At 51.2% G+C, this 22,417-nt stretch overlaps 9 protein-coding genes across 9 annotated transcripts; 8 read left to right on the forward strand and 1 right to left on the reverse strand.

Moving 5' to 3' along the window:
- Window positions 1–310: 310 nt before the first annotated feature.
- On the forward strand, window positions 311–974 carry DSM5745_00758 (uncharacterized protein; the record flags this gene model as incomplete). Its single annotated transcript, XM_026742774.1, has 2 exons — window positions 311–739; window positions 816–974. 2 exons carry the CDS (start codon window positions 311–313, stop codon window positions 972–974), a joined length of 588 nt encoding a protein of 195 aa, XP_026608619.1.
- A 2,102-nt stretch (window positions 975–3,076) lies between these two features.
- DSM5745_00759 (uncharacterized protein) lies at window positions 3,077–5,555 on the forward strand (the record flags this gene model as incomplete). The annotated part of the gene is made up of 4 exons (XM_026742775.1): window positions 3,077–3,172; window positions 3,238–3,654; window positions 3,727–4,717; window positions 4,765–5,555. 4 exons carry the CDS (start codon window positions 3,077–3,079, stop codon window positions 5,553–5,555), a joined length of 2,295 nt encoding a protein of 764 aa, XP_026608620.1.
- An 856-nt stretch (window positions 5,556–6,411) lies between these two features.
- DSM5745_00760 (uncharacterized protein) lies at window positions 6,412–7,134 on the forward strand (the record flags this gene model as incomplete). The annotated part of the gene is made up of 1 exon (XM_026742776.1): window positions 6,412–7,134. One exon carries the CDS (start codon window positions 6,412–6,414, stop codon window positions 7,132–7,134), a length of 723 nt encoding a protein of 240 aa, XP_026608621.1.
- Window positions 7,135–7,705: 571 nt separating this feature from the next.
- DSM5745_00761 (uncharacterized protein) lies at window positions 7,706–8,014 on the forward strand (the record flags this gene model as incomplete). Its single annotated transcript, XM_026742777.1, has 1 exon — window positions 7,706–8,014. The coding sequence occupies one exon, from the start codon at window positions 7,706–7,708 to the stop codon at window positions 8,012–8,014; it is 309 nt and encodes a 102-aa protein (XP_026608622.1).
- Window positions 8,015–10,930: 2,916 nt separating this feature from the next.
- Window positions 10,931–12,061, forward strand: DSM5745_00762 (uncharacterized protein; the record flags this gene model as incomplete). Its single annotated transcript, XM_026742778.1, has 2 exons — window positions 10,931–11,389; window positions 11,459–12,061. The coding sequence occupies 2 exons, from the start codon at window positions 10,931–10,933 to the stop codon at window positions 12,059–12,061; spliced, it is 1,062 nt and encodes a 353-aa protein (XP_026608623.1).
- A 572-nt stretch (window positions 12,062–12,633) lies between these two features.
- Window positions 12,634–14,478, forward strand: DSM5745_00763 (uncharacterized protein; the record flags this gene model as incomplete). Its single annotated transcript, XM_026742779.1, has 3 exons — window positions 12,634–12,741; window positions 12,915–13,385; window positions 13,447–14,478. The coding sequence occupies 3 exons, from the start codon at window positions 12,634–12,636 to the stop codon at window positions 14,476–14,478; spliced, it is 1,611 nt and encodes a 536-aa protein (XP_026608624.1).
- A 1,024-nt stretch (window positions 14,479–15,502) lies between these two features.
- DSM5745_00764 (SANT/Myb-like DNA-binding domain-containing protein) lies at window positions 15,503–16,655 on the forward strand (the record flags this gene model as incomplete). Its single annotated transcript, XM_026742780.1, has 2 exons — window positions 15,503–15,598; window positions 15,732–16,655. 2 exons carry the CDS (start codon window positions 15,503–15,505, stop codon window positions 16,653–16,655), a joined length of 1,020 nt encoding a protein of 339 aa, XP_026608625.1.
- A 1,062-nt stretch (window positions 16,656–17,717) lies between these two features.
- On the forward strand, window positions 17,718–18,828 carry DSM5745_00765 (uncharacterized protein; the record flags this gene model as incomplete). The annotated part of the gene is made up of 2 exons (XM_026742781.1): window positions 17,718–17,825; window positions 17,923–18,828. 2 exons carry the CDS (start codon window positions 17,718–17,720, stop codon window positions 18,826–18,828), a joined length of 1,014 nt encoding a protein of 337 aa, XP_026608626.1.
- Window positions 18,829–19,072: 244 nt separating this feature from the next.
- On the reverse strand, window positions 19,073–20,149 carry DSM5745_00766 (carbon-nitrogen hydrolase family protein; the record flags this gene model as incomplete). The annotated part of the gene is made up of 3 exons (XM_026742782.1): window positions 19,073–19,419; window positions 19,477–19,922; window positions 19,974–20,149. 3 exons carry the CDS (start codon window positions 20,147–20,149, stop codon window positions 19,073–19,075), a joined length of 969 nt encoding a protein of 322 aa, XP_026608627.1.
- Between the last annotated feature and the right edge of the window lie 2,268 nt (window positions 20,150–22,417).

A 22,417-nucleotide genomic window follows, 5' to 3' on the forward strand; every position in this document is an offset into this window, starting at 1 on the left:
GGGTTCTGCTGTACAAGCACAATGAGCACACCCGGCTCCTGCTTACGTAATAACAAGTATTTCTACCGCGTCTGAAATACCGTCGGCTCCGCGAATTGTCAACCACTCTTTCTACCCACCACAACAGCAAGTAGAGGAAATAAACTTACGGCAACCAGGGCCAACTCGTACACTGATCTTAGAGAGGCTTGAAAAGGTATGTCATCTTTCCATGTTTGAAGTCTCTTGTTGGTCGGAAAATCATCGCTGAGGAATTAGTCACGCGGATTGAATATTGAACGGTCAAGTGCCAGTCCAGTAGCGGTCAAAGATGGAAACCAATGGGAAGTCATCTTTAGCAGACTGCTACGATGCGATGGACAATAGAACGGACAAAAGCCCAGCGACTCCGGCTAGTAACAAGCGTCCCTCTGGAAGTTCATTTTCTGTGTCCAGCAAGAAGAGACTCACAGAAGAGTATTACGATCATAGCGACACTGAGGCTCTGACACACACTTCCTCTTCGCTGTTTGACAATATCAAAAGTTCGCGTCACGCTTCGGACGAGGATTCTGGGGTTGAAGAAACTTTTTATGAGGATATTTCTGACAAAGACTCTTCGAGTGAGAGTGACGCCCTGGCATGGCTTTTCGAAGATCATAGTCCTTTCAAGGACAAACGCGGAGATCACGATGACTCTACCCCGTCCACGATTAGCACACCTGGTGGCGGCGTAGATCTGGATAGTTATGCTCCAACTGTGAGTCCCTGTCTCATTCTTTGATACTTTCTCCAAGGTTGGCCGGGATCTAACATTTCTTTCTTCAGCTCCGCAGATCTCCGACTCCAAATGGTTCTACCCGTCAAGCAAACAATCCTCTTCCGCAGAATTCGCAAGTTCCTACTTCGCCGTCTGGCGTAGGCCCTCTGCTGCGTCCACCATCAAGTCCATATCCCCCGACCCCGGGCCTGGGCGCGTTTACGAGCCCAGATAGAGGCGCCCCTTGTAAAGCACTTAACGTGCTCAACACAATCGAAAATCCCAATTCTTGCTTCGTGTCAGGAGGGAGTTACACTGGAATAAGCCCGAGAAAGTTGGAGGCGGCCAAGGATCTGATCGGCCTTGGTCAAGGCCCGAGACAATATCAGGATGCCCCTTATGTAACACTCGGCTTTCCCCATTTTTCTGAACTATTAGAGGACTCTTGGCCGTTCATAGGCCCTCTTGAAACCCTTCAAAGCGATACTCGGATGCCTTTATCCCGTCCGCCGAAGGCGGGAATGATAAGTTCTCAGGAGGAGCAACAGCGTCCTAGCACGGGACACCAGCCTAGCACGAGGTACCAGGATCTGGACACATCACACATGACTAGACAAACAACTTCCGGGCCTGTGCCTTGTGGTTCACGGGGAGCTGAAGTGCCACAAGGAAGATTATTCACTCCCCGTCAGCAAGACTATCATCTTTCAAATCATCATGGCTCTCGATACTCAACATCGCAGACCGCTCGGTCTTCAATTCAGTCACCCCCTGCGCACACCTTGACGGTCCCGCAGCCAAATGACTCATCCCAAATGAAGGCCAGACAGCGACAACAGAAGCACCACAAAGTCAAGAGGACTTTGTTCCCGCAGGAAGCTAGCATGTCTACCGCAGCAGCGACGCGACCTCCAGCACCCCCCAACCAGCATTTTAGACCAAGTCAGGACGACTTACAAACACGCTACCCTCTGCAAGAAGTTACAGCACACTCTGATATTCGCCATCGGCATACCTCACAGCAACACCCATCCAACGGGCAGATCTTAGCACAGGATTCCGATCCTCGAACAATAATGCCAACCGGACCCCTAATGGAATCAGGAACACAAACGCAATCAATGTCGCGGACAGAAGACCAGAACGTTCGAGCTGAACCTCAATTAGCTCAAGACCTGACGCAGGGTTCCGCTCGGCCAACCACAGAATCTTCTTTGACATCAAACTCTCCAGCTGGACCGGCCATCGATATGCAGCCCCGCCAGGCACAATCAAGTCGAGACGAAGCACGCATAAAGTTGATTGATGTCTTACATCGACTCACTGACAATAGCACGGGTTTCTGGAGTAGGCGGTAAATATCGTTTTGGCTGGCGCATTCGCTCTCAATCTACCTGCTCTTCCACCGGCATGATACTCTACGGGAATTAAGGAGATGGTCCCTTGTAAGGCGAGCGGATCCTGAGAGAGATACATGTAAAAGGTACGAAGAGAGATAAGCAGCATGATTAGCCCGGTTGACATTGGACGTTGGTGAGCTTGGAGATCCATTTGGGAGGTCCTCTGTGTAATATGTGCACGCTTTTCAATGTTCTTTCTATTTTTACCCACATGAATGATCGTTACCTAGTACTTAATGATACCTAGTTCCTACTGCTAAAACAGACTATTCCCAGGCAAAGTAGTTACCGTGTCTACTCTCTATGATGTCGATGAAGGGCTTGTGGCGATCGCATTGTTTTGGTTAATGCACTCTGCATTCGCATTTTCTAGTCCGCGCCGTCAATGTATGGGCCATGTTCGTAGTAGGAAAACCTTTGGTTGTCCACATTTCCCGGGTGGGATACCTTTTAATATATCTTGCAGGAATGGCAATCCCAAGAAACGTGAAGTTTTATAGTTCGTTGCCTATGGTATTCTCTTATCCCAACCACAGTTTACCGTGTATATAGCTCGTGTATTGCCTTCGTAGCCTACAACGGCAGTACATTTTGCAGCTCATTGCTCCCCTCTCACGGCGAAGATTATGGAGCCCACCTAATGCTTTAGTGCACGGCTGATCCCGCCGCTACTGGAAACTAACAGCGGCAGAACTATGAACAACAAAGCTTAATATACAAAGAGCCATGGAACTGCATTTCAACAATCTCAACAGAGAAATAGAAAGGTCGCGTTTTTATCTGGGGATAGGCCGTGGCCTGTCCGTTCACTTCAACGTAGGAAAGCCGGAAAACTGACTGTTGCGTGCTTACATAATATCGAAAATAAATACTCCGCCTCGCGACCGGAACGATCCGTTCTGACTGATCCTGACATCCATCATCCTTTCCAGAAACAATGGCGGCTAAAAGCAAAATTCCGTGGACAGACGAAGGCAAGAGAGAACTAAGACGTTTGAAAGAACAAGGCCTTTCGTATAGGGAGATTCAGCAGGTAGGCTTGGGCTCAGCCCCGCTGGGGCAAAACGCGATTACTGATCCGGCGAACTATTCTGTCAGACGCCGAGTTTCCAAAACAGAACTCTAGCAGCTCTTCAGAGCATGCGGCAGCAGATAAGGGAAGGGGAACGTGCAGACTTAGGTCGTCAAAGTGTCGATGAAGAGTTTCCCGGCCGTCCGGGTACTGGAGTCAAACGTGCCTCTGAAGGCTCATTGGAAGGGTCAAGCAAAAGGTCACGTAGAAGTTCGGACCACGACTATATCCTGAGCGGCGATGAGAGAGCTAGTGGGGCTGAGTTTGGTTCTGACTCTGACGGGCGTGAGAGCTCCGGAGGCGAAGAAGAGCCCGATGAAGAGGCTCGTCTACACAACCAATCTTCTCATGGAGATAACGATGCTGCAGGGAGTCAATCTCGAGATGAACACAGGCGGAGGATAGATAACGCGGCCACTGTTCCTTCCCACTCGCTTCAACATGTGAGATCCATTCTAACATTTTCTGCCTCTCGCCTTTGACTTCTCTTGGCGCACTGACAACTTACCTTGAAGGTCCATTTGGCTAGCAATGCCAGCTCGCCCGCTCTAGCGGCTCGGCCAAATCCTCATCTCGTTCAGCCTTCTCGACCGATTGAACGGCCGACTGCAAAAGGTCCAATCGTCTCAGGTTCCGAACAAATACTAAGCGCAGCACAGCTTCCCTTGTCACACTCTGTCGTTCGTCCCCAAAAAGCGCCGATAGGTCAGCAATTAGGTCAGCGCCCGAGCGAACGAGGTGAGCCATTGCGAGCGACGCCTCCATCTTCTCAAAACATGCCCACCATGGTGCGTCCACAATCATTTAAAAACACCGGTCTCCAACGGGAATTCCAGTTTAGCGAGAATAGCACTCTCCCGTCAAGCACGCCAGCAAATCTCCCTCAGGCCAGTGCGAGAGAGTTGGAAGCCGCCGATAATTTGGTGACTACGTGCCAGCGTCAGGGTCAAATACAGAAGCCACCCCTTTCCACTCCCGGCTCCTCAGCTGGGCAGCAACGTGGAGCGGAATTATCTAGGAATCCAGCAATAGCAACCAGTAACGGGCAGCGACTTGGCTTAGCCTCAAATGGAGCAGGAGCAATGCGAACAGCGACATCGTTGCCCACCGGCCCTGCGAGAAATGGTCCAGGTGCTGCTAGCGGCCTAGAGCGAAGATCTGTCCCTGACCATCCGCAAACAGGACAATTGCGCACCGAGGATGGTCTATATTCTCCTACAATTCAACCCAGAAATACCGAGCCAGCTAATCCCGGTCCCCCACTGTCTTCTGGAGTCACAACACTTCCGCGTCCGGAGATACGGAACTTACCAGGGCACAGTCCCTCTGAGCGCGTGGGGGCGCCTGGGAGAGGCGGCCGAATACAAAAGCAAACCAATGTTGTCCAATCCACCGCTATGTCGCATCACGCAAACGCAGCGCTAGCTATATTAGGTCGCCGGCCTTCATCGAAAACCCATAAAGACCTTAGGCGAACGGAACGCCAAAGTGAGGATCCTCCTCTAGGTAAGGAAGACAACATGCGATCATAGGAACGTGCTAAATATATCCAGTCCAACGTGATAATACACCGTCTAGTGGAACAGGGATGCATGGAGCGGCAACCCAATCTCAAGAGACGGACACGGCTGGAGGGACGGCACAGATACCTCAGTTTATAATGACGGAGGAGGCCAGATTGAACGGTCGTCACACTCAACGCCGCGCAGCTCAGGCACCCCGCACCCAGTCGTTAGCGCAGCCATATCAGCAGCAAGGGGTCACGGCAAGCGGAGTGCAAAATCATCTAACAAATCAACCCGCGCAGCGGTTGGGGTACACGGAAACACGAAATGGACGACTGACTGCAAATTCAGGTACGGGTGGGTCACGCGAGCTCCATCAAAGCAATATAGGCTTTCCTCGCACACTGAACCCTCATGCTTGGCTCGAAGAGGTTGACCGACCTCTATTACCACATGGTCAGCACCAAAACATCCCGCAGATGAGCCGTCTTCGGTCCCAAACAAACGGCACTGATCTTACCAGACGGGAGCTCGAGAGCCTTGAGCAATCGATGTTGGCTAGTCATGACCAGAACAGGTCAAGGGTCCTGAATTTATACCACCAATTGGATGACCAAGCTATTCAAGAGTGTCTGCTTCGGCATTTTCATGCTGAAATTTGCGAGAATCTTCGTCGAGCTGACCAGGATCCGTCTTATCTTGCTTTCCATGGCCCGGAGCTCAGGAGAAGATGGGAGGAAATCGCACGCTCAACAGGAGGAAATATTCCGAGGCCCCAGGACCCTGGACGTGCAAATGGTGCAGAGGGTGCAGATGGGAAATCCAAGCAGAATGATTGATTTAGAGCCCATATCTAAGAGTTCATTAGACATTTTGGAAGACTCTCCGGATTCCGGGTGCAGAACTTATTTTTCTATATGATTATAGCCTGATTTATTAATTCTAATCTTGGTTAACACGGCAAGAAGGATTTTGTGATGATGATGAACTGTAATCTCTACCGTAAGGGTGTGAACGTAAGATATCCATGGCAAGGGTAGACTCAAGATTCGGCCCCATAGCCCCCTTGAGTTGGATATATCTCTACTTACACCGAATACGGTGGCAGTTGATGCTCCTGGCAATAACATCTTTTTGTCGCCACGTATCTAGAGCATTCTCCGAGGGAGATCCAAATCGCTCCATCCACAGAGGCTGACTGAGCCTTGTCAACAGGCAATAAAGGAGCTGACGGCTCAGCAATAGCCCAACGTAGTGTATGTTTCCAACCTTGGAACTCCCAGAGGGTCAAGGTTGGTACCTGGCCTAGTGCACGGCAGCTCCCGCCACTAGCCGAAGTTAACAGACCAGAACTATGAACATTGGAAATAAAGCCAATCTTGTGGTGCAAAGAAGCCCAGACAACCGCGTTTGGTTGTTCCATGAAAGCTTCCAGTTAGGCCACCTTGTTTTTTGATTGCGCAAGGTGGCTTACCCTGCTGATGGATGCTTATCTAATCCCAGACTATTGCCCCTCCCTTACGGTAGACTTGAAATAAGTTCGTCCCGATTCCAAGTGCCGCTTGACAACCATCCCAGAATACAGCCGAGTGGAACGACCACGACCCACAAGTGGTATTCTTTCCTCGAGCGAGATATTGAACTTTCGTGGAACTTAGCTGACAGCTAATGGTATCTCAGAAACCGAGAACACAGATGACCTTACCCATCCGCCGTAAGGTTGAGCCAGACCCTCGACCTTCCGCGCGCGCTCACCCAGCTGACAATACTCATCAGCCCAACATGGTCGGAACAACGCCAAACACGGGTCGGCCGGCTGCAGCAGCCCAAGATTCAACGGAGCAAAAGTCTGCTGGGAATCCAGCGCCAATGCCGAATGTGGTCGAAATTTCTGGACAAGACGCTGAGACAACACCGTCGGGAGGAACTCAACTCCCCATTCGTGTGCGTTCGAATCACAACGGCGCGGATCAAATGGATCAAGGTGTACCCTCCTTCTTTGAGCAAGTCTCGTCGTCGGCTCCATTGTCAAGGCAGGAACTCGGACAGAGGATGAATGAATCATCGAGATTCAACACGGCTCAAGCGTACTACAAAAAAGAACACTTGGTTGAACTTCAAGGGCCGGCGTGGCCGTCGCAGGAGCAGATTTCCGGGCCAGCGCTGATGCAGGAGAACTCGAGGATCCATTCAGTTCAAAGCTCTTCACCGGCACCGACTCAAGGCAACCCAACAGCAACGCTGCCAGTTGCAGAAACACTGCCCGACCCCATACGCGATGCGGCAGTGCCGCTAAACCCGTATTCCAAAGAGCAAGCTGAGCTTCCGCTCGTCAATGCATGGGAAGAATTTGGTGCTTTTTTTAAACTCTGTTTGGAAACAAGATACCCCAAACGCAGGAAGTGGCGCAAGGCTTAATATGGTGCGTTGCGAGCCCAGCGGCGTAGCACAGATGTGGCGTTCCAGTTGTGTGTGTTGTATTTCCGGAATTACGGTCTGTTACTTCGATATCAAGGTTATAAACTCGAAACAAAATGGCTGATGGTATGGTATGGGATGAAAGTGGTCAAAGCGCCCCTGCCGAAAATACGAGCACGGAACTCGGTGTGGAAGGAACTGTCCCAGGCCTCCGAGTCTAGGTACCTAGGAGGCTCCTGCAATGTATTTTAACATGTACTACTTCTATTCTCTGGTCGCACTTACCACGCTGCTGCCCAGCATCCAAAAAGAAAATTTGCTGCAGGAGGTATCTGATTCTCACCCCAGCCATCATTGAGTACTGTCAAGAGTTCCACATCCAGCGATCCTATGTGGGCTTTGTCTAGATCTTTGACAAATATCCTGTCCAGTTCGTTCAAGAGGTAGTGTACGTTTCATCTCAGAGCCTATCCATCCACAGCACGAATCAATGATATCCAGTGTAATGCTTCTTACTTTATTCGTCGTCCGACATTGAACTAGCAAATATTTTGACATTTAGCAGGTCAGCATGGACAAATACAACCCTGCAGCTGTACAGAGCGGGCCTGCGCTGGATGACGACCCGTCATCCTCTCTCCGCGCCGGTGACAACGCGCTGCTGACAAAGTATAGCGAGTGTCCACCAAGAGAAATCGCCCAGGTAATGATACGCATTGCGATGATCAAGGAAATGGCCATGGCGCCCATAAGCACATCAAGAGTCCAAAATTCCAAGGCGAACATGAAAGGACAAACGCAGCAATACCGTCCGTTGGGAAGGCAGCCCTTGGTGGAAACGATACACCTTCTGCGAGATCTGTCTCCGCCAAAAATATGATCTCTGATTGGGATGTACTCCTGGTAAGGGTGATCAAGTACCCAGTTTCGATTCGTCAATTCCAGCTAATTGTTTATCCTCTTAAGCGCAACTCCAGTCCGCCGCTCCCTTGCAACCCGTATGCTCCGTCCCTGCTCAAGCATTTGGTCCTCAAACACAGCCTCTAATCCTTGACAATCATCCTTCCATCAGCACGTCACACTGGCCCAGTCTAGTCCAAGGGGAGCCATCAATTGACCAATATGGGACAACATCAAAATACGGCCGTGAAATCCGGGCCTAGTGAAGTTGGAACGTGGCCATATGGTCCTCCGAGAACATCGCAAGGGGGTAGAACAATGAAGTCGGAAGCGGAGACTCCACAAGGTCATGGACGCCAGGGATCATCGTTGGACACCACAACTGTCTCAAACTGCGCATATAAGAGGCAGAGCATGGACACACCATACGCTCGCTCTCTAGCGCATTCAACCCGAATATCCGATCACAGTGATCAAGCGAATCAACCTGGACTGAAGGATTCTAGATGGCAGACGGGAGGACTTCGCCCGCTGTACCAACTCCAACGGTACAACCAATTTATCCGGGCAATTGGTCGACTCAGCAGAGTCGGTGCTATCATAGACACCAAAATATTGCACCCAATCGACCTCCAAGTTAAACCATATTTGACGCTCTGGCATTTACTCATGGTTGTTTGTGTGAACCAGATCGCTCCGCGGCAGACAAGAGCATACCGCTGCGACCGGGAAGTGTACTAGGGTTTACCCTGTGAGCTTACGAGCACGCGTAGGTCTGAATCTCAAGGGTTGAAGTATCTTCCAGGCCTCACACATCAGTCGTCCACCGCTACTCAGCCTCCTAGAAATCCCTGCCTGTTTCTACCAAGTCATGCTCAGGAATCAGCGCCATCGGCTACTCAAATGCCTCCTACGAATGAGCGAAGCTGGAACGATGTTCCACAGTCGACCACATATGAACAAATGAGCCTAACCCAACGGCGGAGGGCACAGAAAATGGCAAAACTACGAGCAGCTCAATTTGAAGAGCAAAAGCAGAATGAGGATTCCGTTGCAAGCCGAGCATCAGAAAGGCCAACTGGTAGTCTTCAGCAGCACCTCAAGCCTCGGAGTAAGCAGGTAGAGATAATATTCATCCATAAAGACTAGAAATGATGGATCTGAACCATCAATCCGAACAGACGGTGTCTCAAGCCGAAACCCCGCGGCAGCAGTCAGCACAAGCACTCCGCCAAAGCGCTGGTGGACGAACTGATACACCGTTAAACGTCGCTCATCCCGGGCAAACGATATCGACCCCAATGGGAGACGTGCTCGGCTGCAGCAAACTCAATGGTTTCAATCATTTAACCACAGCATTCTCTCCACCTCACTCACTGATCTACTCACGCATGAGCCAAGCTCCTCTTACCCGCCATTCTGATCACCGAAAACCTGACCAGGATCCGGGCGAGCCGTCTGTCAGTAATGATATGTTGTTCTTTGCACTCACAGCAGAGACACTGCGCCATCTGGCGGAACATGATATGGTAAGAGAGCTGTTTGTTGCTATTGTGAATCAAGCAAGAGATTTAAAAGCCCGCATGCTTGGGATAGAGTGTTGTATTGATCGCGCCCAGCACCATCCAAATGAGGCTCTTCGCGGGGCCGGATATCATGGGGCGCATTTATACGATGCCCCGTCATTGCTGGGCGACATTAGGTAGTGAAGCCCGAGAGAAAGTCATACCTCCTCTTGAGGGGGAAAACGCGACATTACGAGGAGGTTCTCAGCAGGAACGAGCTCGTTGAAATTGTCGTCCCCTTTGTAGTTCCAAATGCTCGCTTTTATATTCTTGTTTCATAGCTCTCTGGTTCAAGTGGAATGGTGTGTTTATGAAAGACTCCTCAGGCGCACCTGCACTACTTTCGGGTTCCCAAATGCTACATCCTTATCAGAGGAGATGCGAGGCGATTCTATTTTGAATTCGTGAGACCACCGTTATTTCTACAGCATAGGCAGAAAGAAATTTTGCTGAGGTAAGAAAAAAAAAACCGTTGGCGAATTGCGGCTCTAGCATTTCCCCCCCCCACAGATGGACCTTTAACACTGCACATTGGTCTGGGAGTTGCCGGTAGTGCACGGCTGCTCCCGCACCTAAGCCAAAAGCACAGACTCACTTTGAAAAAAATAAAAGGGTCTACGTAGGTGGTGCACAGCGCATGAGGTGCAGATATTATCTAGTTGGAGCCGGTTCCCTGCAAAGGTTTGGTGAGTTCTGTGGAAACTGACTTCATTCACTGACTAAGGGGGCCTGGAGTGAATGAAGAGCTATGCGGCCCTGCGTTGCTCATTTCTTTTTAGTTATAAATACCAACTCGATCCCCCGAAAATTGACCCTTCCTTACCTCTCCTCTCCATTGTACCTCCCTTCTTTTTTTTAACTTGTCTGTGTCATTCTTCAGTGATATTTGCTTGGCTACCGGAGATGGCGACCACCGTACCATCTCGCGCGCCGGCCAGATGGACGACGGAAGAAATTGACCTCTTACTCAACCTTCGCAGGCAGAATCCGCGTCAACGCTGGGATGATTTCTATAAGGTATGTCTCCCTACCTATAATTGCTCGTCGGTTCTGCATGTCTTGTTTCTTGTTTGGCAACAAGGTCATTCATTTCCGTTGCCGGTTCTCTGTTGACTCGATACCGTCTGTGCTGAAAGGACCACGGCCACAAATTCCCCGGACGCTCGAACAATGCATTACAGGGTCAATTTTCGATTTCGATGCGTGCTCGAGGTTTCCGCTGTCTGCCATTCTCACGCGAGTGGGCCAGAGTCTTGACTACTGACCGTGCTCTGAGCGAAGGGCAGGTTCAAAGAAACACTCAAGGAACCCGGCCACAGGGAAATGCGGCGATGGCCACCGCTCAACCCCTCTCCCAGCAATCCCCTCCTCTGCTCCCCAGACCGCAAAACCTTGGAGTTCCCTTGCCGCGCCCCTTCCCGATGCACCTGCAGCCTCATCGACTGTCTACCGGCATGCAACAAGACCCAGTCATCATCAGTAGCTATAGCAATAGCGTGCCCGGCCAGGAAGCTCATCACATGGTTGCAGCCGCTGCACAGCCCGTCGGCGACCAACAGGAAAACGAGGAGGAGGATGAAGAACTCAATTCGGAAAACTGTGATACCGATGATGCTGAGGACGAGGACGACCACGGCCACCTTGATCGCACAATGACAGGCTCCATCACCTCCGACAGTGATGATGAAAGCATGGGCGTCGGAAACATACCCGCCGAATGGCATGATGCTGGAGATGGGGACGAGCAACACGAGCCTGACAGCCCCGTTTCGTTTATTGGAGACCGCCCAGTAAGTCGTCGCTGCCCATGTCTCCCTTTTGTTCACCTCATTCAAATGCCACTTGCTAACACACTTCAGTTCCGCTATACAATAAACTCATCCGGTTGGCGAGCCTACACAAACCAGCTTCCCCGGGATAGACCTGCCCCTGCTTTCGAAGCCGAGTCCTCCCATGCCAACCATCCACAGATCGCAGCGGATGAAGACATCGAAATGGAAGAGCAAGACAACGGGCATGTCTCCCCTCACTTACCCGTCGTCGGCCCTTCTCATCGTCTCCCAGCAGTGACCGGAGCCATAGAAGAGAATAGAATGGGTTCTCAACCAAACGTTCATCTCTCGCGTTCCCTTTCCGTTGCTTCCCCGCTCTCCTCACCACGCGCTCCTGACCCGATCCTCTCTCCCTGGTCCGTCCACCACATCGACCAACTGGACGACCGAGACCCTAGCGTTATACTCGACGAGATGGAGCAGGAGCTAGAAGCCGACTTCGCCAAACTAGATCAAGAGGTCGCGGAACTCAGTCAGGGCCTCGTTGCTGAGACCGAGAAGATTACAGAAATCCAACGTCAGATCGACGAACGGCGTGCGCGAGTGGCTCAAACGGTTGAGTTCGCTAGACACGTGGGAAAGCTTCGTGCGCGATTGAGGAATTTAAACGATGAGCTTTTGGGCGAATGATGCGCTTTTTTTTTCTCTTGGATGCTTCAGATTATCGTCTCGGCTTGTGGATTTGTCTCCTTTTGGAAATCTTTCATTAGCATATTACGTTCTGGATCTGTTGCAGCAAGTCTGGATTTCATTTGTGACCGGTGGGAATTTACGTTAGAGAAGAATATTTCTGGAAGTTCATTTCCTAGACCGGGCATTTTGGTGGACTATCTTTGTTACTAGCATACATATTTCTATCATGTACCTTTAGCTTGAGCTGAAGAATTCAATCGATGGCATTCAAATCCACAATCAATTCTCTTGCAATCGGCATGAAGTAATTCGAGAAAGTTCCTGTCGTCTGGCTATCATACTCTGTCTTGGCTCCCAGGCAGCCATCTCGCGCTGACCCTTTCAGCTCACCCATCTCCTCAGGAAACCATTCTTCAACATACGCTCGATCCACCTTTCGCGCAAAGCACCCCTCTGATCCTTTCCCAGATTCTACTCTCATCTTTTAGCCCTTTGTTATATATTTTTCACTCATACATACTCCTTTATATCCCACTTCTTTAGACCTCCCCCACATCGCGACACTAACAATGAGTGAGCCAAAGATAAAAAAGGTCCCCTGGAGCAAAGAAGAGGTTTGTCGCCTGGTGGCTCTGCGCGAGCAGGATCATACCATTAGCTGGGATCAGTTCGTGAAGGTAAGTTTCTCACATTGTTCTACCTCCAGGCCTTGCGAGGCCTCTCCTGGCGGTTGGCCACCGAAGCTCCTCTCAATCTTAAGCCCCTTCCATAAGCTACTCATCCCACTTGGAACGTTGCGCATTTTACACGTATTCTGGAACAGGACTAACCTCTATGGCGATGCGAATAGGCTCACCCTTTCCCCAACCGAACCTTGCGCTCTTTGGCCCACACCTACAACAAAGCCGTCAACCAGCGCTCCTCCACGAAAACAGATATGGACATGAAGGAAGGTGAGGAGAACACCTCTGCCGGCTCTGCGAAGCGCCCCGCGACTGGAGAAGGAGACGCAGGCACGAGCAGCCCTCGCAAGCTTAGACGTGGCCGTCCTAGAAAAGCGCAAGACAAAGGCATGAAGAAAGGCAACGGGTCCAGTCTTGACGCCCAAGAGGAGGGCAGTGCGGAGCGCTCGATCAGCGACGCCCAAAGCGTCACCACTCAGAAGATTCTCGATGGTAGTCTCGGCCACGCCAACGGAATGAGCATCAATGCTGCTGAGGCTGCTGGAGCCACCGAGCAGGGAACGAAAGAGAGGGAGAATGACAACGAGGAGACGGACGAAGAAGGTGGCGATATTGGGTTCGACGGGAAGGTGAACTCTGTAAGTTTGTTTTGATGCCGTCGCACTTCTAGCTCGGCGCAACTACTGATGACTTATGAAGATGAAGCCTAGCAAGCGCCCTAGGACCGAGCGGACCGCCCCTGGTCCGGGAGCAGTTGCGGCAAGTACGGCAACGCCTGCGACTTCCAAAACTCCTGCAGTCCAGTCTGGACCTTCTACCGCACTACCTCAACCAGAACTTATCATACAACAGGTTCTAACTGGTGATCTTCCACAGCCAATCCCCTCTCAACAGCAATTAGCTACACAACCCTTTGGAGAGCCCAACCCAGCAAATACGCTTGTCCAACTTTCCGAGGATCCTGCAGGCTCGTCACCCCAGGCCAGTCACCAGGCTCCGGAAGTTGATAGCATCATGCAAGAGCCGCCGCAAATAGCGGAAGGCGCAACTGAACTTTTCTCTACCCCCAATCAAAACAGGCCCACTTCACCTCTCGCCCTGAACATCGCTTCTCCTCTCGCAACGGTTCCGGAGTTAAACAAAAAGTTTGTTCTTCCACTTAGTCCACCCCTTTCTTCCAAGAAGACAACGCCCTTTGCGCCGCTTCTGGCACCAGTCATCAAGAAAACGTTGAAAGACGCAGCTATTCAGGCGCATGACGACCAGTACATGAAGCGCATTGAAGCACTTGAAAAGGAAACAAGCCAAATGAAACGCCGCCTCGCAAGTTTAGAGACTTGTTTCCACAGGTCCGCAGACGATCTCGAAGATCTTGAGGGACGGCTTTATGCCTATGAAAATCGAATCGCAGATCTGCAAGGCCGGCTGAAGGAGACGGATGCTGTGATGAGCTGCGTCAAGAATATGCGGTTCTGCGACGTTGTGAGCATGATGTCGGGGAGCAAGCAGGTCGAATATCCCCCCACTGTAACTGTGGCCGCTCACCATCCGAATGCTTTTGCAACGCCTACCAGAGACGAAACCAGGGTGCGGGATCCTAGAGTTGACCGTGCATCTAGCATTAAGCCCTCCTTCCTCCCTCGCGTCCACGCCAACCGTGGCCGCTCACCATCAGAATCTTTTCGCAACGCCTACCAGGGACAAAACCACGATGCGGGATCGTGGAGTTGACCGTATATCCATCATGAAGCCCTCCTTTCTCCCTCGCGAGTTTTCATAATTCGTCTGCCATTCGAACGGGCGACAGCTAGCCGCAGAACGTTGTGCCTTGGAGCTGGTCTCAATGGATCAATCATTTCCTTATGTTATTTTCAACTTGATAATCGTCGTCGTGCAACTTTTTTTCAAATATTTGACATATTCTTGCCTTTACTGTTAACCACCGCATGGGAACCGGGGTATGGCTTAGGCTCTTGAGCGTTTGGAACTGGATTTTATCGATGTGTTTCTACCTCTTTTGTGATATTTCAATGCCAAATTTGGTCATGGCCTTTTGGTCCAGCATCTTGAATCTGGGGTAATCTTACTTTCTCTTCCCTGAACATACAAGCAGTGTAGCTTACTTGGCATTGCTCTAATATCAATTCATCATCCACTGTTCTCTTCAATCGTGAAAGCTACTCATCATTAATGCGATCCAGATCGGACACAGTGATCAGACATGATAGTGACCAACCAGTTTGAAACAGAAAGTCACAAAACAATAGAAGATAACAGCATGAGAATAGTGTAGGACACTTGGAGTGGATCATCCACTGCTTCAGGCTCCTGGATCTATCGGTACCCCCAGAGCCTTGACTCCTACCTTAATTCAATGTCAAACTATCAGACTGCCACTTACATGAACCGTCGATGGCCGAGATGGTATTGTGAATCCTGTTCTCTATTTTCGAACTCCTTCTGTTGTCGCTATTGTCCGTATTCAATGTCTCAACCCGCTGGGGGGACGCTTCCTGCATAACACAGAGTGCAGTCTTAGTTCCGTCACGAGAACACTTCAACACATCAATATTCGTACCTCTTACACTCCCCCCGACCATTCGAGCTCTTGCGCTTACCATATCTCAATAGCCTCTGGTCTTCTCCTGTCAAGGCTGGGTATCTCGCACTATCGGCGTTTCTCTAGCATCCAAGCTCCGTTCCTACAATCCAGCGATCTAAACACGTCGGATAAAGTCTTTTGAATCCTCCTATCATGTCCCCCAAGAACTGCTGGACAGAAGAGGAGATAGTCCGCTTGGTGTCGCACCGGAAGCAGTTCCCTGATATCAACTGGGAAGATTTTGCAGAGGTACGTTTTCTAATTGTTTTCAAGAAAAGCCGTCCACCAACCTTATTATTCCGGATTTACGTGCCGACCTTCATACTAACTTGCTCTGATCCTGATGGCTTCACTTGGCTGACCCCCGCTTCTTCATATTTAGCGCTTCCCGTTTCCAGGGCGCACGCCCACCGCCATAGCAGCAAGGTGGAGATGTCTCAACCTGACGCGGAACTTGGAGGAGTTCGACGTCGGCTGTAAAGACACTCGCAGTGGCAGCACTACAAAGACTACTACCGCGGCGGGCAATGGTCCTGCTTGGTCAACCACCACTGGCGTCAAGCGTCGTCGCTCCGGGCTCCCAGCGAGGACACGAGGACGCCCGGCAAATGGCAGAGAGGACAGCAACCAAGACAACGAGTGGGAGGACGAAGACTGGGTTCACGCTGACGATGACCTTTCTGATGAAATGGATGACGAAATGGGGCCCCAAGACGGACAAGGCGGCGCAGGCGCCAACAACAAAAATGCTTACGATAATTCTGGGCTGAGGGCAAGAGTTGCTCGAAGGGTACCGGCAAAGGGCAGAGGCAGAGGCACCCGTATCGCCATGACAACTGGAGCAAGCTCTGGGTCCTTTGCTGCTCCAGCTCGTGCTCTTGGTCAACGCACTATCGCGGACCGCCAGCGCCCAGCTCAGTTCTTCGCCCGTCTGTTCCAGGACTTATCCGACTACTTCGCTGACAACGAAGACCGTTTCGCTGGAGTTGAAGAAATTCTGGGTCAGACACAGCAGCACCACCGCCGAATGGATTCGCTGGAGGCCATGTACAATGGTGCTATAACACAAAACAACGACCTGGAGGACGAGATTGTGGCGTACGGAGAAACGGTCAAGGAGCTGAAGGCGGCCGTTGAAAGCCAAGCAGCAACAATTCAGACGCTCAAGGAGGATGCGGCCACTGACCGCGCCAAAGTGCAGCAACTCTTGCAGTGGATAGGGGAGATGAGCGTTGCAAACAGGATTTCTGCTGGAGGCCAGGAAGCCAAGCAGAATGACTCTGCTGCACCTACTCCAAGCTTGTGAGGACCAGGGGTCGCCGGAGCTTCCTTTTTTCTCTCGCTCCGATCGGATATGGTGTCATGATCTGGGCATTTACGATTGATGGCCTGCTGACCAACATGTTATGCTCCACTGAAGTATTTCGGCTGGTGGCCAAGGTCTAGGCTATGAATCTTCCTTGTTTCTACTGCTCTAGAGCAGAAGACGGTCTTAGCCTCTCGTCCGCTTGCCCTCATGTATCTACAAAGCGTGAGCTTTTGGAATCATTGCCTTGTGGTTTCTAAGCAGCACAATACATTAATGACTCTTCTGTTCCATACGTATCTTCCTCGTACCCAGGCTTCGCGCACAAGGCTCAATGAGTTTATGTAGTGGACAGGTAGGTATATCCTCTCACGAAGGTCGCTGTTCGTCAGCCCTGCATAGCGGCTAATAGTCAGTAGCTGCAATATTACCCTGCTCCGGTCTACCAGCACGATTCACCAACCAAGCAGATGCCTCTGTCTCACAGCAACCGCATTTCTCCAATGATCGAAACCCATGATATCCCCAACTCCACATCTTCCTAACTGGCATACTCTACTTATTACCCAACCCTTTTTTTTTGTTCTTCGGCAAGCAAAGTAAACCACAAGCTCCGGTCCCATACCAGCCCGAGTCTGATAACCAAGTTGTCCTGAACGTCACAAACTTCTTTTCGGAGCTCCCTACAGTATGTACACACCATCCAAAGCGACCAAATGCACCAAAGATTTTGCTTAAGCTGGCCTTCTAACCTGCCAGTCCGAAGACCTTTTCGTTTGAATAGTGTCCATCAATTAGCCTCGCCCTGGAAGTCCCATGTGATTCACCTGCCCCAACAAAAAGGCGTCTTCACTACACCAACAAGCAACTCATTCACCTAGAACGGCTTCCTCGCTATTGTCGATGAGCGATGGCTCTATTGAAAGCAGAACTCGGCCTCCTTCAACCTCCACGCCATCTTCCCACCAACATCCACGTCCCTTTTTCGACGCAACTCCCTCCATAACGAATCCGACCACCAAGGGTTGAACACCGACAACACTTCATTCCAGTCTTCTCACAATGGCACCCATTCCTCCCAAGCACGAACGTTGGACACTGAAGGACAAAAAGCGCCTGCTTAACAAGCGGCGCGAGTGCCCCGATCTGGCCTGGCAAGAGTTTCTCGAGGTATGTTTGCAGCTTGTACCCTTATGTCCCCCCGGCTCTGTCAAAGTACACGAATGCTTTCGGTGCCTTTTAGCTGATTCTCATCCAACCCCACCAGCTCCACCCCTTCCCTGGAAGGACCTCGGCGTCTATCATCGCACAATGGTATCGGCTTGACAAAGACGACGCGCTTAAGAAGCGCCACGCTGGACGTGGGCTTCAGAAAAACAGCGAACGGCGTGTAACTCGAACCCGTTTCCCTCCATCGACCGGCGGCTTACAGCTGGCGCGTCCTCGCACCACAGCCCCCCAACCTGCCGCGCAAACGTCGACCCAGTCGAGACAGCGAAGCACGAGTGTGGGGTCGGAGTCTCAGTATGATGAGGGTTGGAGCGGGTTTGATGACAATTGGGACACCGCTGCGGCCGGCTCAGACCACGGCGGAGAGGACGCAGATGTGCGTACACCATTACCTCAGACGCAAATCGGCCACGAAATAACTAGTCGGGCCCCTTTTCAGATCCAAGCACATGGATCCCATGCCTCCAGTGCTATGGCCGGCTCTGCTGCGGAAGATCGAGCTATCGGGGACCAGATCTTCCAGCTCAGCGAAAATTTATCGAGAATGCTCAACAACGCTCAGATCAACCGCGTTGCCTGCATCGACAATCGCTCTCCCCGCGTCCACGAGTCCACTGAGGCAATCAAGCAGCTTCAACAGCAAGTTGACCGTCTAGTGGGAGACAATGCGGCCATGCAGGACAAAATGGAGAAGCTCACCACAGCAACCGGTCAGCTCCATCGCCGGATGAACATTCTAGAGTCTCTTTACGATGAGACTATCACAGAGCAACGAGCCACCGAGGAGAAGGTCCGCCTTATGATAGATGACACTGCGAATGCTCGCGCTCTGGTTCATGATTTGGCGCAATGCTTGCGCGGGTTTAATCTACCCAGTCTATTGTCACTGGCCGCTATGCTTGGAAAGGAGGACGGTGAAGATACCGCTCGTGGGGATTCATAAGGGGCTGGTTCGATGGATTGAAATACCTCCTGGGTTCTGGGACTCCGGGATTCTGACCTGAAACACCTGCAGTCTCTCTTTCCATGTTTTTTTTTTCTTTTTGCAAACTGGCCTCCGCTGTAATTTTCTAGCCAACTACTGCACACTGCACGATGACTCTCTCGGCTTTTTTTTTTGGTCCTTTACTAGCTAGGAGAATACACTTACTGCCAATATTCTGACTATACCTTCGTACCAAGCAACGCTACTCAGCAAGCGTCCTAACATGTTTGCACTCGCCTTCCTTGACACCCAGCCAAAGCAGATCTGGTCTCGAATAATGCCCAACGACGTCCACAAAGGCTTTTGACAAGGAAATCGCTTCAAGATTAAGATCAGCGTACAGGATGCCCTCCTCATGTCCCGGTATATCCTCAGTAAGCTTGCGTCCGTCGGGCCCGAAAACAGCGGAGTTTCCGCCACCGGGAGATTTCATCAGCGCGCCATTCTCCGTGCCCATTCGTTCGATTCCCTTTTGCGTAATAACGGCCGTAGTGTGAAGAACGAATGATTGGGACTCAATAGCATATGTTTGGGAGATAGCCGTGGTTCCTGTAAGGAGTTAGATAATTCCGTCTGTTACTGTCGAACAAAAAGATAATAACGTACCTTCTTTCGACATGGAGTACAGACTATCCGGCCCATCATGCGCATGCGAAAGGATGGGCGGCCAGGCAGCAACATGGATCTGCTCCCGCTTCGCGTAGTTATTGTATTTGAGCAGCGGTTGGATATGTTCCCAACACGAGAGCGCTCCAACCTTTCCAATTGAAGTATCAACAACACCATCGAGACAATCGCCCGTCGAGTCGCCAAATACTGTTCGTTCCATGTGTGTTGCTTTGATTTTCTTTCGCGAAGTCAGGATCTCTCCGTCAGCGTCGATGATAGCTTGCGCGATATAAAGACTGTCGTAAATATTTTCGGAGAATCCGAGAACGACAATGATCTTATGCTTAGCGGCGGCATTTTGCATCTTGATCATTTGCGGGGAGGATAGCTTGAGCGAGTTGCGCATGTAGGTTGTGGTCAAAGGAGGGTCGACGGGGCGGGACCTATCAACTGTTATTAGCACTGAATCACTGGGACGATTATGAGCAGCTCACCATATCCATGCCGGATAACCTGGAATCCAGCACTCGGGGAAGGATATTAGCCGGGCGCCTTTGGCTGCGGCTTCAGCGATCAGCGAGCACGTCTTTTCCACTGTCGCGTCAAGGTCAAGCCACACCGGCTCTGCCTGGGTGACTGCGACCCGCACGGTATTCGATGATGTGGACATGTTCGGCTGTTGAAGGTGTCAGCAAGATGCGCGATTGCCTGAACAGATGACGGATGCTGAGCGGCATAAATAGAGCCAGCTTACCACGATAACCCCGCATCAAAGCTGAAGGTAGGAAAGCAGACTCCGGAATTGTACAACGCGAAGCTCGCACCCTAGAGAGGCTTCCACGTCAAACAGCGCCCCGGACATCAAGATCTCAGCTCTGAGAGGCCAGCATCTTCATCCTACTCTGTCCGTTTCCCCACTCGCGTCAGAGGGGGCTTGATAAGTGTGTCAATCAAAGATAAGGAGCCCGGGGTTCCGTTACTTAGGTAATGTTTTCATGGCAATTCCAACCGATAGGAAGATGATGCGCGACCACGGCACCACGGGTAATTCCCGATCCCACTCTAATCGGCATGGACAATCCTCAACTCTCGAGCTGTGTACAGAGTCATCTCGGGGTCTGTGGTTCTCTCCATCTCAATATGTTGGACGACCAGAGTTCTTTCGGCGACTTTGAAGATGTTGCCAAAACCAGCGGCCGTCGAGCAAATGTACAGTGTGCTGGAAGCCGTGGAAACAGCTTGACCAACAGTTAAGCAGTATCCAAGCCACTCATCGTGGAATTCCTCTATTGGCGTTCAAGTGCTTCGGTCAGCTTCGTCTAGTATCTCAGTCCCACGCCACCTACAGCCATCGTCTCATTTCAGCCATCACCGAGGCATCATCGTCCTGCATATTCAGTGGATGGCTCATAGCGAGGAAGATTAGGGATAGTTTTTGAGGAATCCTGCAGTCTATCGCTTCGGCCAGCCAGTGCGCAGGGGCCCCGGGTTCGTTGTATCATGTTGAAAGACTGGCCCCAATGCCTCCTAGGAAACCCTTATGTCTGATATAATCCGAGCGCTAGTCTCCAACTTGCACAAGTGGTGTAACAGATGAGTTATCACGAGTACGTCGTATACGAAAGGACACGGGGGATAAAGGAATCTCGCGGACGTCGGCCTGGGAGTGGAGGCTGTTGTCGGCAATCTGTCAAGATTTGAACGAAACGGGCACGGCTACTCAGAAGAGTTTTGCGGACACCTATTAAGAGGACTTCGGTCAGTCGAGAGCGCCCGCATGAGAATAAAGGGGAAATGCGTACCGTACCTGATCACCGAACACCCGGGATTTCATTCTTCTTCGCCAACGGTCAACGGCCCCTGAACGAACTGGCCCCTATTCCTCCGCCGTATCTCTTTCAAACTCACCTCAAATATGCAAGTGTTCTACTCCGATGTTCTCATGTTTTCGTTTAGGAGAACGAGTCCTCCGCGCTTTAAGGGACGAAGACTCGCGTGTCTCGTGGTCGCCCAAACGTACTTACAATAAATGGAGAAGTTGCCGAAGAGTGTTTGTAAACATTGAGACGCGGTCAGGTTGACGAGCGAGCGGCTGACTTGCTCCCAGCGTGGGTAACCTCGAGAAGTGTGATGATCAGGAGGTTGAGGCGGCGCCGGTGTTATCGACGAGGCTTCTAAGCGACGGCAGCAAGGCATCTTCCGCCGGCTGAAATCAATCACCCAAAGGCGTGATTATGTCGCGGGGTTCTGGGGGAAATTGTCTTCTTTTTCGCGGTTAGCGACCAAAATGTGACAAGTTGGTGGAAGAGAGGAGTGTGCAAACGGACGGAGGTGGCTTTCGGAGATCCGCTAGGTACCTAATCTCTTCCTACCACCACTCTTTCGCTCAGCCTTGATCAGCTACTACTAGTAGGTACATGTCTCTTCGTTACCTGCTCCCCAGCACGATCCATCTGCGGAAAGCTCATCGCCTTGACTGATTGTTTCCCTTCCTTCCAGATCTCAACCTCGCACCCACCCCGAATCACACCGACCCGCATCGTCGACAGCAGATTGTGCGCAGCATTCGAATGCTGATAGACGCCGCCATTGAACATTGCGGTCGCATCCTTACCAATCGTTGATGAGATGAATGCCTTGCCTCCGGGATGCTCCTTCACGAAATCCGAGACGTCGTGAATAACACCTCCAATAACAACCAGAGCTCGACTTGCGGATCCAGCAACAAATTCATCCCAACTGAGCACAGGCAATTCCTGCAGCGGAACGCCCCAATCCAGCGTCGCGCGGCGGATATCGAGCTTTTTCTGCATCTGCTGCAGCCTTCCCTTCTCGATTTCGTTTGCCCGAAACTGCTTCAGATCGTATGCAAGCCCGACCTGTTTCCAAAGCCAAATCATCCACTTAGTCGGGTCGTACTGCCACCACTCGATCGCAT

This window comes from Aspergillus mulundensis (assembly GCF_003369625.1).
Source record: "Aspergillus mulundensis strain DSM 5745 chromosome Unknown scaffold_0, whole genome shotgun sequence".
NCBI lineage: Eukaryota > Fungi > Ascomycota > Eurotiomycetes > Eurotiales > Aspergillaceae > Aspergillus > Aspergillus mulundensis.